This window comes from Dasypus novemcinctus, chromosome 3 (assembly GCF_030445035.2).
Source record: "Dasypus novemcinctus isolate mDasNov1 chromosome 3, mDasNov1.1.hap2, whole genome shotgun sequence".
Taxonomy (NCBI): Eukaryota; Metazoa; Chordata; class Mammalia; order Cingulata; family Dasypodidae; genus Dasypus; species Dasypus novemcinctus.
In genome coordinates, this window is record NC_080675.1 from 172560506 (window position 1) to 172577590 (window position 17085).

At 37.4% G+C, this 17085-nt stretch overlaps 1 protein-coding gene across 1 annotated transcript in view; it reads right to left on the bottom strand.

Moving 5' to 3' along the window:
- Positions 1 to 534: 534 nt before the first annotated feature.
- SEC11A (SEC11 homolog A, signal peptidase complex subunit) overlaps positions 535 to 17085 on the bottom strand; it is a 54878-nt gene continuing 38327 nt past the window's right edge. The window contains exons 3-6 of the mRNA XM_004479608.4: positions 13735 to 13884; positions 9128 to 9247; positions 1256 to 1313; positions 535 to 1055 (exon numbers count right to left, since the gene is read on the bottom strand). Coding sequence (XP_004479665.1) covers positions 1005 to 1055; positions 1256 to 1313; positions 9128 to 9247; positions 13735 to 13884 — 379 coding nt within the window. The 3' untranslated portion in view covers positions 535 to 1004. The remainder of the gene's footprint in view (positions 1056 to 1255; positions 1314 to 9127; positions 9248 to 13734; positions 13885 to 17085) is intronic.

Genomic DNA, 17085 nt, shown 5'->3' on the forward strand with positions numbered 1-17085 from the left:
CTCCCTATTTCCTTAACTGCTTTAATACTAAAACAAGAAATACACACAACTGGTCTTTACATACACTACTATAGATTTTGCCTTCTTTGGGTCTGCATTAAAAAAAGCAAAGCCAGGCATGTGAGGGGACAGGTTCAGAGAAATTAAGAGTTCAAAGAAAATGAGTGGAATGCTTGTACTCCAACACCTTCATCAGGTCTCTCCCAGATGTAAGAGCACACTGCCATCATGTAGAAAGGGCTGAGAATGTCTCAAGTGTAGAAAGGGTTATGAGTTTTTCTGGAGCTCTCAGCAACACTAGCTGAGTTTATACCTATTTGAGTCATACCCTGGTGAACAATCAATTTTACAACTAAGAGATTTTGTATAAATGGCTATTTTTGCATTATAAAAACAAAACAAACAAACAAAACACCTTCTTAGCTAAAGAACTGTTCATACCAAAGTCTTTGTATCCTTAAGGGGTGCTAGGAACCAGCACAGCAAGGCAAATTTCAGAAGTTTTCCCGACAAACACAAGTCAGGGATAAGGGGTTCAGTGTGCAAAGTCTTTTATTCAAAATTTTGAGAAGTACTTTATGATCACCTAAGTTCAAGCCATTCCCATTATGGGGGGGAATGGCAGCTTCAAACTCGTGCAGAGCTGCATTTTCATTTACAGAACTCTGTAGGCACTTTAGAAGTGAAGCTTGGCTTCAAAATACAAACACTGGGGGCTTTGGCTCAACCTTTTAATATAAAAAATTCACTGATGTACAAAAATGCGAAAGTGTGACAATGATAACATAGGAAGTCCTGTGATTGAAAGTCCCCTTGAGTGCACTCTGTGGTGCACATGCACCCGCCCACACATACTCTGGCATGGAAACATGAACTAATGCAAACCAGTGCTACCAAGAAGCCAAATGTGTGTTCTCCGTTCCACCAATCACAGACCAATATCTACTCCAAACATTCAGTAACAAAAATGACAGCATCTTCCCAGGAACAGCAAGGCAGACTTCTTACTCACGGTGGACCAGGACAAATAAACCCAGTAAAAAGAGCACTGCGTACTGGAAAATAAACACAAAATCACAAGTCAGAAAAGCTTTTTAAAGTTCACAAGTTCTCAGGGTTAATTAATAAACTGGTCTTTATGACCACAATAAACTATTCAATTTTTCTTCCACCTTTTAACTGTAACCCATTTAATAGTTTCTGAAAATAAGTAAAAGAATATCTTTTTAATAAAACAAATAGTATAAGCTCTTACCTTAAATTTAGGATAGTCATTCATAAGGATCGTCACAATTCCAATATAAGGAACAAATCTAAAAAAAAAAAAAGCAGAAATTATCACAGAACTTCCTACAGCAGCCAGTATCATTATTGAACAATCTCAGTGTCTTCTACTGAATACTAGTTTGCAGTTCACAAAGCCTAGTTTTGCATATACTATCATATCTGATCCTTTCATCAGCCCATGTGAAAGGGAAGTTAGAAATATCACCATTTTATAGATGAGGAAACAGCTGATCATGCCCAAGGCACAAGGCTTCTGTGTGGTAGAACCAGCGCCAGATCCAAAGGTCTTAAACCTCTGGTTGATGAATCTAATGCTACCTGCTGATACAGTGCTAGGAACTGGGTTGGTCGTTAAAACCTTCAAGGAACTGTCAATCTAGGTGGAGAGACAAGGCCAACACAGCCAGAACATTACAAAGTCCTTCACATTAAGTGTCAGAAACTAAGTGTAAGTACATTTCATCACCCTCTTGTTTAACAATCTGCTCCAGCTCTGGCCCTCTTAATCCTGAACTGTTTCCTGGCCCACGTGCAGCAGACTCTTCCCGCCCTCACCTTCCTCTACATCTCTGCAGCATTTGACTGATGAGCCCATCCTTTCTTCTGAATTTCTGTAGCTCAAATCTGTCTCTCCACCCACTTCTCTGGCTTCTAGCTTTGTTTTTGGTTTTTTCCCCACCAGCTCTTTCTTTCCTCTTATCCCTAAAGTCCATTTCTGCTAACTATACCCCCAAACAGAAAATAATTGGAAATGAAAAGCTTAGCTGCTATTATTTGCTTGTTTCCCTTTTGCTAAAAAATCCTTCCATGGATAAAACTTTGTGCTTTTTATGCTTTTGTTTTGCACAAGAAGAAACTCAATAGGGAAGGGGTTTGTTTTGTTTTTGTTAACTATGAAAGCCTTTATTATTATTATAAATGCACAATTTAACCCACAGGAAACAAAACAGAGATTGTATTTTGTACTACTGTTTGAATCCAATGCTTCCTTTTGTTAATAAAATGATTACAATGCGGGAAAAAGACCACCTGATAAACAATTTCATAGTACCTGAGATGTTTCCTTTGAGGCCCTCATCACAAGTTTAATGAAATAAAGGGCAACTAGCTGTTTAGTGTCTGTCTCCCCTACTACACGATAAGCTCTCTAAAGGCAAAAAGGATGTCAATCTTGCTCCACATTCTATCTTCAAGGCCAGATGTAGTGCCTTGTACATAGCAGGAATCTAGTAAAAAGCTGGCTAATTCGGCGTAGAATGTCCAGGCCCATTCTTTTCTCTTTCTTTTGTGATCTCATTTTCTCCCACGGTTGCAATTCTTCCCTCAATGCAAATGACTCCCAACACTCTAAGAATTCAGAGGAAACTAGCAGACTACTATCAGTATGGGAGGGAAAAGCAGTTAGCAAATGTACAGTTTTTCTTTTTCATCTTCCTCGTTTACTGCTGGACTCTGGAGTGGACTGGCTGATACTGTACTAGGCTACAGCCTGTCCTAGAAAAGAGAAGCGAACCTTTACAAACTTTAAAACAGCCCAGATCAGGGCAGCCACAATTTTTGGCAGCACAAACAGAAGTAAAGAGAAGTTATTTTCCACGTCACACCTCCTTCATCAAAGCCTTAGGCAAACTGGAAAAAGAGAAATTTTGTCTTCCCTGCATTTCACTTCCTTCTAGTAACTCCCCTTACTTCCTGTTTCCTGTCCATACCCAAGGCTACCTCCCCGCCTTCTAGCTGTACTACCCAGACCCATCTCTCTCAACCCACTCCCAAATTCCCATTCCGTAAGTCAATGTTTCTTAAAACCTAAAGCCCTTTCATCAGAACTGTTTGGACAGTTTACAAATTTGTATATCTTCCTCAGATTTACTGAGTTGGGGAATCTCTGGGAAATGCGGCCCAAGTAGCACTCCTGCAAACAAAACTTAAAGCAGTTAAAGGAAGTGAGATGCATGGAATAGCAAGGAGTGGCAACTGTAAACAGCAGAGCATCCCCGTTTAGGGCCTATGCTTTAGTCTCAACCCCTGGGACCGTCAAGAGCTTAAAACTAACAGCCACTACAGGTTGGCATAGCTAAGCCCAAGGAGGATGGATAGAGATTTCCTTATATTTTTTCTTTTAAATCGTTTTTCTTTTAATATATATATATTTTCCATAACTATTATTTATTTTGTCTTATTTCCAACACCTTCCTAAAAGCAATCCCTTCAGTGTAGGTAAATCATCTAATTTAAGAACATGGAGGGGTTCTGTCTGGCAAATGCCTCACAGTAAAATGCAGATTAAAAGCTCTAAAAGCATCTATGATTATTATTAAAATTATACCAAGCTGCTGATTCTGGTGTGATGATCCATAAGCAGCCATTCTCATGGAAAGAGACTATTTTTTAAAAATTTTTTATTTTGAAAGATTTGTTTTATTTATTTATCCTCCTCCCTCCTTATTATTTGTACTTGCTGTATGCTCTCTGTATTTATTTGCTGTGTGTTTTCTGTGTCTGCTCATCCTTTTTAGGAGGCACTAGGAACCGAATCCGGGACCTCCCGTGTGTAGGCAGTAGCTCAATTGTTTGGGCCACATCCACTTCCTGAGACTTACTTTATTACCTCCATGCAATGACATTTATGCCCAGAGAATCACTTTAGTTGCTAATGACCACATACATAGTCTGCTTATAAATTATCCATAGAACCCTTTTTTTTTTAGGTTGGCTTTTTCTTGCCCACTATATGTGAAATGGAAGAACTTGATTTTAATAGTAACATAAGCAAAAAATAAGGCTACCAGAATGAAGAAGGATTCCAAAGTCAAACAAAAGATTTAATTTATATGTACCACTCTTTCACTTTTGACAGAGATAGCAAAGATTTGATAATCAAGTGCATAAGCTGCTATCCTCACTCATTTTAAATTCAAATCAGACTTGTTAAGAAGCAGACTGAGGTTTAAAATAAGTAGAATAAATGCCATACACAAAGCCAACTCCAAGTTAGCATCTAGAAGGTAGAGTATGGTTAAACACATTTCCCTGGGAGTTCTTGGGATCAAAGCTGCTGCTGAGGAAATAGCCTTAGAAAGAGGGACTAACTGCTGATGCTCTGGACAAAAGAACAGTAAAGATGCCACAAAAATTAAAAGGAGACCCCAGCTCGATTTTGTCAGATGTCAAGAGGGGTCTGCATCTGGAAAGTCTGGACCCCAGTAGCTGAATTAATAAAAGAATATGCAATGATCAAAAAAGGAACATTGTTTCTGAAAGATGTTTCAAGTTAAATAAAAAGCCGTATGAATAAAATTGATTTCAGTCAACAGAGTTCAAATACTCTGCTCCTTCTTTACAATTTTGTTCCCATTTTCACTGTCAGTATTTCTCATTTCCCTGATCTTTTGCCAGTCTTTTATCCTTTTCTGTTGTTGCTTTCTATCCTTTTTTGATTAACAGGGTCCTTTTATGTTTTTCAACTTCCTGAGTTTGGAGAGAATCACCTCTATCAAATGCTTAATTGGTTCAGAATTAGCTTCATTTTCTAAAATTGCTTTTATTAGATGCTACAACAGGGGTGAACTTTGAAAACAATATGTTAAGTGACAGAAGCTAGACACAGAAAGACAAATATTATATGATTCTGTTTATATGAAATGTCCAGAATAGGCAAATCCATAGAGACAGAAAGGAGTTGAGTGGTTGCCAGAGACTGGGGGAAGGGGAAATGAGGAGTGACTGCTAATGGGAATACAATTTGGGGTGATAAAAATGTTTTGCAATTAGATGGCAGTGATAGTGCACAAATTTGTGAATATCCTAAAAACTACTGCATTGTACACTTTATTATGGTAACTTTTATAGGATATGAGTTACATCTCAATTTAAAAGACCTCAATGTAAGATGGCTTAGTGTCCAAGTGTTTTTAAAAAACATTGTAAAAAATGCCCATTTGTACCACAGTCAGCTCTACACTCAACGTTTGGGTACAGCCTGACTTCAAAATATCAGTTTTGTGTTTTATTTATTTATTTATTTTTAAAAGATTTATTTATTTTAATTCCCCCCTCCCCCGGGTTGTCTGTTCTCTGTGTCTATTTGCTGCGTCTTGTTTCTTTGTCTGCTTCTGTTGGCATGGGAAGTGTGGGTGGCGCCATTCCTGGGCAGGCTGCACTCTCTTTCGCGCTGGGAGGCTCTCCTTACGGGGCGCACTCCTTGCGCGTGGGGCTCCCCTACACAGGGGACACCCTGCATGGCAGGGCACTCCTTGCGCGCATCAGCACTGTGCATGGGCCAGCTCCACACGGGTCAAGGAGGCCCAGGGTTTGAACCGCGGACCTCCCATGTGGTAGACGGACGCCCTAACCACTGGGCCAAGTCCGTTTCCCCTAGTTTTGTGTTTTATAAACACAATTTCCACTAAAGAAGGTGATATGTCCCATTAAGTGTCAAGGTAAGTGGTGGTATAATCAATAGAAAGTGAATTTGTACACTTAAGATCCTATGGTCCTGCTGTTCATGTCCCAGATGTTTAATGCTTCATTGAAAGTTACTTAATCCAGAGAGTAGCAGGTTATTACATCTTTTTATTAAATGCCACAAAAAGGTCTACATTTTTAACGTTGGGATTTTTGAAATGGCATTGTACATAGTTTGGGGTTTTTCAGAAATTCTTCAAAAAGAAGTTTACTTGAGCAAAAACATAACTCCTAGAACCTTTGGCATATTGCATCTTTTACCCCACCAATGAGCCAGAGTGGGAAAAGCAAGCTGTATTAAACACTTAAGAATCAATATGCAAATAAAGCGACACAGTTGTACTGGTAGAAGTGTAAGTTAAACAATATGGCAAAATTTATCCTCAAAATGTGTGTAGCTTTCACCCAGCAATTCCACACCTAGGAATTAACCATGAAGAAGTGCTTGACAGAGGCACTGAACACAAGAGTGTTCAAATACAATTGTTCAAGTATAAAACTGGAAACAATCAGAATGGCCAAAGATACAATAGCTAAATCAAAAGTATTGTCCATCCATATAGTAGAAGAGTGTACCTTTGAAAATGATGATAATGGAGATATATTTATTGATTTGTAAAGATACTAGCAATTTTTTTGCACGTGAAAAATGTTATAAGAGTGTGACCACTCTCCCCACATATAATGTGTTTACATACGTACATACATGTCAATATTGGCATCTTTATCTCTCTATATAAATAATAAAGGCTAAAAGAATATAAACCAAAAAGTTAGCAGTAGCTGTTTATGGAGGCAGGGCAGAGGAGAAATGACTTCGCTTTTTCTTTTTTACTTTTTTGAGGTGCCAAGGGATTGAATCTGGCACCTTTTTTATGTGGGTAACTAGCACCCAAACACTGAGCCACATCAGCTCTCCTGAGTTGGTATTTTTTATTTGTTTGCTTGTTATATTGTTTTTGTTTGCAGGAGGCACTGGGGCCTGAACCTGGGGCCTCCCATGTGGAAAGCAGGCACTCAACTCCTTGAGCCACATCTGCCCCCTGACTTTGCTTTTTAATGATTCATATTTCCTTGTTTTTACATGAATCTGTACTTCTACAGTCAAATGAAAAACAAAAAGATTCAAAGAGGTTGATGACTCTGAATAAACATCTTAACAAGAGCATATTGGAACACCTGACCTAATTTGGAATAAAAGTATGTTTTGCTCCATCATAGGAAAAGATGTTCCCTGAATTGGGGATATGCACCAAAAAAAACCCAGCATTGCAGGGGGACAAAACACAATGGTGCTTGTTTTGGTCTGCTCTCCGTCCCCAAATTGAGCAGTAATCACACTATAACTGAGGCTGCTTTCACTTAATAGCTTGCACTTTCTCCTCCATTGGTGTGGTGGGTTGTTCAAAAGAGTACTCCTGTCCGCAGTTCAAACCCGGGGCCTCCTTGACCCGTGTGGAGCTGGCCCATGCGCAGCGCTGATGCGCGCAAGGAGTGCCCTGCCACGCAGGGGTGTCTCTTGCGTAGGGGAGTCCCACTTGCAAGGAGTGCACCCTGTAAAGAGAGCCGCCCAGCGCGAAAGAAAGTGCAGCCTGCCCAAGAATGGCCCCGCACACACAGAGAGCTGACACAGCAACAAGATGATACAGCAAAAAGAAACACAGATTCCTGGTACCTCTGATAAGGATAGAAGCAGTCACAGAAGAACACACAGTGAATGGACAGAGAGCAGAAAACTGGGGGGAGGGAGAGAAATAAATAAATAAATAAATAAATAATCATTAAATTAAAAAAAAAAAGTGTACTCCTCTGGGGAAGCAGACTTGGCCCAATGGATAGGGCGTCCACCTACCATATGGAAGGTCCGCGGTTCAAACCCCAGGCCTCCTTGACCCGTGTGCAGCTGGCCCATGCACAGTGCTGATGTGCACAAGGAGTGCCGTGCCACGCAGGGGTGTCCCCCGCGTAAGAAATGCGCCCCGTTAAGGAGAGCCGCCCAGCACAAAAGAAAGTGCAGCCTGCCCAGGGAATTGTGCCACACACACGGAGAGCTGACACAGCAAGATGACGCAACAAAAAGAAACACAGATTCCTGGTGCCGCTGATAAGGATAGAAGCAGTCACAGAAGAACACACAGTGGATGAACAGAAAGAGCAGACAACTGGGGGGGATGGAGTAAGGGGAGAGGGGAAAAAAAAAGTGTACTCCTCTGTATCCACATATCTGTTCTATGCCAGGAGAAGGAGATGTGCTGAGAGTGTAAGTGTGTCAGGAGGCATCCACATAGTGAGAACCAGCAGATAACCATTTGAGAAATGCTACACCAGTAATTTTGATGTGGTTAAGAGGGTGGGCTTCAAAGCCACTTAGGAGCAGCGTGACCTTAGAAATGTAACCTAACTCATCTGTTTCCTCATCTGTAAAATGGGAATATTTGGGTTGTTCTGGGGTTAAAATGAAGTAATGCTTGTAAAGCACTTAGAATAACAATCTGGCACATAGCCCTAATAAACGTGAGTTATTGTTAATACTATTAATAACATTATGGTAGTAACAATCCCATACTTCCTCACACCAGAAACTTACAATTCCTGTCCTCCACTGATCTGTTATCCTGATTAAAATCTGAAATAAACAGGCTTAATATAACTTTTTAATTTCATTTGACTCATCATTTTCAAGAATAGAAATACAACACTGGAATAAATGAACATGATAAACGTAGTTTAGATGAACACTAATTTGCTGGCTCAGTAAATACTTAAGAAATGTAAATTCATGCAGCAGGATTAATACTGCCCTGGATCCCTGGAGCCTAGCACCATATGGAAGGTGCCCGATATTTCTTGAATGAACTGAATAAACTATTATGATTTTAAAACTGTACAATCAAGTTGCCATCTCAACACTCTAACATTCCATTTTTTTTTTCTCCACCCAAAACACAAACTACGTTCTTGACATTGTTTAATTATTAACAACCTCAAATACAAAGGCACAGGATATTCAATCCCTGTGTTCAATTTCTCTCATGTCTGCCCCATTCACATCTGGGTTTTTCTTTTCCATGCGTCATTCAACTCTTTTCACTCTTTGAACTTTCCCAGTCATAATCTCAAATGTTTCTGTCCTTCAATTACTTTCCTCTCTGACTGCAAACATTCTATTCTTTTACTGCATCCCAGTTCCTTCCCTCTGGAGTAGTACACCTGAAGGGATACATTTTTAAGAAGCATACTTTTTCAGAAGACACAGAGGTGAAATGTGGAACCAAGACCAAACCACTATACGCAATGGTGTATTAGCAGACAGTAGGCTTGAGCGCACCGTGTTTTAAGTGCAATGAAAAGCCCAGGAGATGCCCTCTATACTTACCCCCTTGCTCTTCCCACCACATCTTTTTTCTCTAGCCAATGCTGTCCTTGTTTATAGAGGCCTCGGTCATCAACCGCATTATTATCTCCTTTGGTCAAAAACTTGATATGTCCATTTTGCCTTCAAAGAGTAAGGGCAAAAAAAAAAAAAAGAGTAAGGGAAACCCAAGTCATCAAATACCCTCAATTTGAAAAGCATAAAATGTACTCATTTACTGAAACTTCATGTGGCACTGTGGTAATTTATCACCATTTGTAATCTCAAAATAAATCTTTATTTAGCTAAAAGGGTGTTCATAACTGTGTAGTTTATAATAAAGAAAAGCTGCAAACAAACTATTAATAGTTAAGGAGTTGAAGGACTATGCAGGCGTTACAAACAATGTTATAGAAGAATAGTTAATGACATTGAAAGCTATTTCTCATATAAATTTTATTAAGCAAATAAAAGAATAGAAAATAGTGTGTACAGTATAATCTCATTTTTTCCTATTAAAAATATAAACCAACTACCAATTTTCTTAATACAGAAAGTAAAGGGGGAAATGGATGTGGCTCAACCAATTGGGCTCCCGTCTACCATATAGGAGGTCCAGGGTTCAATGCCCAGGGCCTCCTGCTGAGGGCAAGTTGGCCCATGAAGTGAGCAGGCCCATGCGGAGTGCCGGCCCACATGAGAATGTGGCCCTGCGCAGGAGTGCCACCCTGTGTGGGAATGCCGCCCCGTGCAGGAAAGCTGCCCCACATGGGAAAGCTGCCCTGAGTAGGAGTGCCAACTGACGTGGAGAGCTGGCACAGCAAGATGATGCAACAAGAGTCACAGGAGAGAGAAAATAAGAAGACATAGCAGAACAGGGAGCTGGTGCAAGAGAGTAATCGCCTCTCTCCCACTCTGGAAGGTCCCAGGATTGGTTCCCGGAGCTGCTTAATGAGAATATAAGCAGACACAGAAGAACAACAGCAAATGGACACAGAATGCAGATTATGGGGGGAACGGGGAGGGGAGAAATAAATAAAAATAAATCTTAAAAAAAAGAAAAGAAAAGAAAGGAACATGTTAAACAACCCCACAGGATGTAATTGGCAAAATGAAGACTGTGGGAAACTACGGAATGACCCAGTTTCATCAACCAACACATTGAAAGGAAAAAAGAAAACTGGCAAAGGAATCTATAAACTTAATAAAAGACTTTAAAGTCACATCAACCAATTGCAACTGAGACTTTATTTGGATCTGGAGTCAAGCTAAAAAAAAAAGATATGGGAATTTGAACAAAGATTGGAAATTTAATGATACTATGGAATTATTGTTCTTTTTTTCAGAAAAGTATAACCATGCTAATTGTAGTTATACTTAAAAACTAGTGATTATGTTTTGTAGACATCTATGGAAATATTTATAGATGACATGATATAGTATCTAGGATTTGATTCAAAATAATACAGGAGAGGGTAAAGAGGTAGGAGTATAGACGAGGCAGAACTGGACAGAGATGAATAATTCTTGGACTAGGGGATAGATTGTGGGGGTTCATTATACTATTCTGCCTACTTTTGTGTATGTTAGAAACTCTCCAAATTGGAGGGATGAGGGGGAGGAAAGGCATTAAACAAAATAGACCAAGATATAAAACAACAGTTAAGTATGGATTTCTTTAGCTTACTACCTGTATGTTCTAAAATTTTTTCTCCAACAATGTATTCCTTTATATTAGGGGAAAAAAAGTTAGTATTTTAAAAATCCCAATCCCCCAGACATACCAGGGTTTATAGACACAGCATCTTGCTGGACCAGAAAAAACTATTAGCTTAATTCTAATAGAGAAAATCATGAGATTTATGGTAATTTTAAAATTTAATTGAAAGCAAAATACATTTTACAGTTGATGAAAAGTAGTTTAAACTTAATACAAAGTAGGGTTCGAACCAATCACTATACCAGAAAGAAGAAAATTAGCTTCAGACATCTACGGACTAATATTCACTTAGATTCCAAGTTAGAAACTGGCTCACAGACATTAAATCTGCAGATGTAACTAAATTGGGAGGTGTTGCAAACACCAAAGAAAGTTATGTGCAAACTGTCACACTAAAAATGAGATTCCATTTAGAAAAAAATGCAAATATATACAGAGAAAAATGATCTGTAGCTAACAACTCAAAGTAAGTGAAAGAATGTCTGAAAAATCCTAGAGGGTAAGAGAGGACAAGTGACAAGAGGGGCTGGGTGCAGAATGAAAGTTTGGAGCAGCAGGAAGGAAGAGTCAACTCAACCATAAAAATAATATCAACTCCATGGACTAAGAAAAGAAAATTCAGATATGAAGAGAAAAAAACTTGGAGATGGGAAACCCCAAGGCCAGAAAGGGTCTGGTTATTCACAAATACTTGACTTGCCAACAAAACAAACAAACAAGCACACCCAATTATCCCTCTCTGGGATGTAATCAGGAGAGCCCAAAATAGCTTTGTGAAAAAGCTTAAGCCTCCATCTACTTACCGTGGTGGAATAAATCCTCTCTGGTGCCAACCAGCTCTTATTAGGCCTACTTCACACTTCACAGGCCCAAAATACTTGCTCAAAACCTATTTATGTGACACTTTCTCTTTGCTAGCCCAGGTAACAAATATTTAATATAATCTACCTCCAAGGAGCTCAAAGTACTCATGATGTAATTTATCCATCACAATACTGTAAAGTATGGCTATACAAGAGAATTAAGTTAACTGAAAATAGTTAAAAGCAATTTCACCTGTTAAATTCAGAAAGGAGAGCCTTCACTAGCTTTTTGCTCAATGTCCTCGCATAGATATCATGTAGGAATGAGGAAGAATAATTCTCCTTAATTAAAAATACAGTACCATTACAATGCAAAAGGTAGCTGAATCTTCAATAAAAAACAATGTCAACAACTTTCTCCCAATTTACTATTGTCTGTCCCCAAACATTGGAATTCTCAATGTTTCTGACAACAGAATTTTGCCTGAACTCAGCAATGAGTTAGGCAAACTCAAGATTATGTGTTCTTTTTCATTACATAGTCAGATAGTATAATTAGGCTCTTATGAAGAATATCTAACACTGTGAATGACCGGGTTGGGCACAAAGGACATAACAGATTCAAACTCATAATATTAACCAGTACTTAGCAAGTCAATTTTTCAGTTCAAGGATCTTTTGTATATATGATAATACCAAGTATATTTTTCTGCATGTCCATGAGATTAAATATTATAGTGGGCAGATGCCAGTGTTGCACAGGAAGAAAATATATTTGTTTATACAACCTAAAGAGAATTATGCAAAATTTTAACATCTCTGGGTGGTAGGATTGTAGGTAACTGTTTTCTTGGTGCTTTTCTGTATTTTTCAATTTCATAGAGTATCATGAGTAAAAACACACAAATAATAAAAATGTTAACATGATAGACATTTCACAGATGAAAAGTTTTATATGGCATTTACATTTTTACAAAGGAATATTACATATATAACAACAGGCCACAAATCCATTTTGAAAATATGGAGAACAATATCTCTACTGAATAAACCTCCCCAATTCTAAACTTAAAAATTTATTTCTGCCCAGACAATAAACCTTAGAATGCCATTTTAAAATTATAATCTTTCAAAACACATACTGAAGTTCAGGGGAAAAAAACCAAATAACACAATGGTCCAGGTATTTATTTAATCAATAAAGAAAAAGAACTCTTCAGTTCCCTCTTCTTTAAGTAGAGAAAATAAACTACTTTAGAAGTGGTAAGAATAATATTTAGGGCTTCCTCCTACTAAAGAAGCTACATCACCCTAATCATTTCATTTCTCTCTTGCATGTTCTCCAGGTCACCTCCCCTTTCTTTCACTTCCTTCCTTCTTTCTGAAAGTTTTCCTTAACTAGAAATACTGTGGACTTGGAAAAGAGGGGGTGAGGAGTATGCACATATACAGGGGGCCATAGGCTTAGAACTCAAAGAGATCTTATAATTTGTCTTGCTGAACCTCTTTATGTTACAGATAAGGAAACTGAGGCCTAGAAGGGGAAAATATTTGCTCATTGTTATATCCCACCTTAAACCCCAGATAATTCTATAAAGATTTTACATCTGTCCTTTCTGATTCTAAAATTTCAAGAGTTTATATTTAAAAGAATAAGATTTCACAAATTTTCTTTGGAATTTGAAGAGGTCGATATATTTATTCTTATTTGAAATGTGCATTAGATCTCCTTAAAGTGTTATCTAAAAAAAAAAGATTAGGACTACCACTCCATTATATAGGAAGATCCCATCTGGAATCAACCCTTATGACACTTTTTGGGGGGTTAGATATAGGGTTAAGGACCTGCTTGAGGACTAGATGGGAACCAAGAAGAATCTCTTGAAAAACCTTCAGGGGAAAAAATTTAATAAATAACCACTTTAAGTAAATAAATAACTATAGTATTCCAAATGCTCACCAAACCTTCAGGCGTTCAAAAAAACGGACTGAAAGAAGAACATAGGTATTCCCCACCCTTTCTCAATTTTTAGGCTGCCAAAAGTAAATACTGCAAACACTAAAACATAAAAATATTTAGAAGTGGAGAAGATATATTTGGCACATACTTTTCATGAATCTTCAAGACTCGGTGGACTATAGGAATCTCTCTTCCTTCTATCCTAAAAACAACAATTTCTCCCACTCTTATGGGATCTTCAACTCGATTTGTTAGAAAGAGAAGATCTCCTCTATGAAATGCAGGTTCCATGCTGCCACTGGGAAGGAAAGAATAATTAACAACAACAACAAAAAGTCCAAATTAAATTTACTTTCAAAACTAGATATTCAACAAAACAATCAAAAGTATCATCTTTGGAGTATATGTTATACCTTAATAACTGTATCACCATAAATGTGTATTATTCTTAAAATATAGATTACCCAGACTAATGAGCTATACTCATTAAAGGTTGTTTTAGTTGTTTTAATATTAGCCTTCACTAACTAGTCCATTTCAGATTTTATTCTTCAAAGGAGCTTAAATCTTGAAAAGGGCAATATTACTAATTCCTTAACCTTTTAAAATTTCAAATGATAACAGAATATTAAAGGAAAGAATGAACTTTAAAAACACTGCCCTTATTCTCACTTCATCTGAAAACACTAAACATATTCAAATATTCAAATAAGAACTGGATCATCTTCTTCTGCCATTTACAAAGATACAGACCAAGATGACCTTATGGATTCAACCCATTAAGAAGGAAAAACAGCTCATCACGTCAAAGAACAGTCAGCTACAGAGATAAGACTTGTGCTATCAACGAAATTTTCTTTTGCCTTAAAGGAGAAAGAAAGACAACCAAGGAACAGAGATTTTTACCAAAGAATTTCAGAAAACCAGGAAAGGATTCAATTCCATGGTTACTAACTAATGATGGCAAACTTCTACAGTGTTTCTCACTTCTTCCTTATTTTGACCTAAACCAAGTTCTAAAAATGTCCTAAAATATTTGCACTAATTAATGAGCCCTTTCTTTCTAAGGAGAAGCAGCCCATACTCTTCTAAGGAGAAGTATTTTCAGGAACTCTAGCTCCAGCTTTCAACAACAGATTTAGCAAGAAAAAAAAGAATGAAATTTAACACTGGAATAATTTTTTTTTTTACACTTTTTAAGTTAAAGTTAATAGATCACAAAGAACGTTACATTAAAAAACATAAAAAACAAAATGTTTTGAACACTTGCGTCTGAACTGTCTGGTCCCACTATAAAAGGGAATATAGCAGCGTTTCCGAACTTTGCTGCACACTGGAATCAGTTGGGAAACGTTTTTTAAAATTCCAATGTCCAAGTCATAGCCCAAACCATTTAAATCAAAATGTCTGGGGACGGGAGGCAGACATCAGTAGTTTATAAAGATCCCGGGTGACTCCAATGTGTAGCAAAATTTGGGAACCACAGCATTTTCACCTCTGAGGCCTTAGCTTCTTAGCCCTGGGTACATGATTTCTTAAGGTTCCTTGTAGGGCAGACAGTTTTCTTTTTCACAAGGTATTCATGCAAAAGACAGGATATCTGTTTGGTGAAAATATCATAAAAAGGCATTCTGGGCATGTAGTTTTCAAGTTTTATTTTAAGTTAGCATACCTTTGTTAAAACTTCGCTTGGTAAGTATTTAAACAGGATAAAAGCTGAGTTGCTCTAATTGACCCATGACATTTACTGAGCATTTACTGTATGTATAGTGGTCTTTCAAGTTGGGATTTTTTTTTTTTTTTAATGATCTTCAGAACAACTCTATGGGATAGGTATTATTATCTCAACTTTACAAATAAGACCAATGCTTAGAGAAGTTTAGTTATACATATATAAAATGATAAAAGGTGAGATTGAACTAAGAGAGTCCAAAAGAATTCATTCACTGCGCTAAACTACCTCCTAGTCACTCTAGAATTTTAAGCAAGGAGTATCATAATGTATTTGTATTTAAGAAAAATCACTTCAGAAGACATGGAATATACAGAAGACACCTGAATAGTCAATGAATGAGTAAACTGTAAAAGAAGAGAAGGTAGATCGGCAGACTAGTTATCCAGGCTATTATTTATAATTGAATAGTTGGCAACCATTAAAAAAGTGTTATTAAAAACTTCTCTAAACACGGATACAGAATGATAATAGGAAAAATAGAGAAAGGATACATTTAAAGAACTACCTCAATTAAAAAAAAATACACACAAAAAACTAAACTGTTAATCGTGATTTTATCTCAATTATGGGAAACAGTTTCATCTGTATTTTTCTATTTCCAACATTTCCTATAATGAAAATATATTAACATTTTTTCTGATTATAAAAGCATTTTTTTTAAAGGTCACTACAACAGCCCAGGCAGGATATGATGAGGGCTTGAAATGGAACAACAGCAGGGAGGACAACTATAAAAGGGTATAACAGAGAGAGGGGGAATAACAAAATGATGGCCAATTGGTTATGACAGAAGGGGGACTCAAGAATAACTCCTAATTTGAACATTGGCAATTAAGCAGATGGCGGCAACAGTCACAGAAATAGTAGGAAGAAGAGGTGTGTGGCAAAAGAGATGAATTTCATTTTTATCATGTGGAGTTCTGAGTGTATCTTCAACATCCAGATGGATATGTCCAGTGTAGGGTGAAAATCAAAATCTAGACTTCCAGAAAGAAAGCTGGGTGAGAAAGAAAAAGATTTAAGAATTCAGACACAGATGGCAATTAAAACCAGAGTAGTAGATGAGAGTAGAGAGAAGTGTGTATTGTTTACTAAAGAAATAAATTGGGGAAAACTTTTTAAACACTGAATTATTAGTAAACTTCTTTTATCTGATAAACGTTAAGATATCATGATAAATTTTATAAGCAATTATTATTAAATAGCTTAGTATTTTTTAAACTGACTTCAGCTTTATGAAGGAAAAAAGAATCAGCTTTGAATATACCCTGAAATTTCAGTTAATAAAATAAATAATATGAAAAGTGTTTGTCTTTACCCACAAAGTCTTCACAAAAGTCCAGGTCAAAAAGTGAATCTCAGTTGGCCTGAGTTATTGGAGGCATATTTGGCTCCAGGAAAAAATTATATTCCTTGATGTTATCCAATCATATACATCACCTTTCTTTAATGACTGGTCCTTCCATTCTTGATTAGATCCTCTCTAATACGATCTGGTTTCTCTTAATTTCTTTATTCCAGACCAACAATTCACTTAATAAATCAATAACTACCAAATAACTTAGTCCAAACACCACCTGTAAGCCCAATTGGTATTATAATTTTTCCACTTTCATGACCAACAATGTTTTGAGCAGGTCCTCTAGTCGAATCCCCTCTTCAATCCAACATCCCCAGGTAAGAGGTCTCAGCTTGTACTTAAATACCTCCACTGAAAGGAACTGAAATAATCCCAGAAGAGTCTCCAAAATAAGCCTGTCTGGG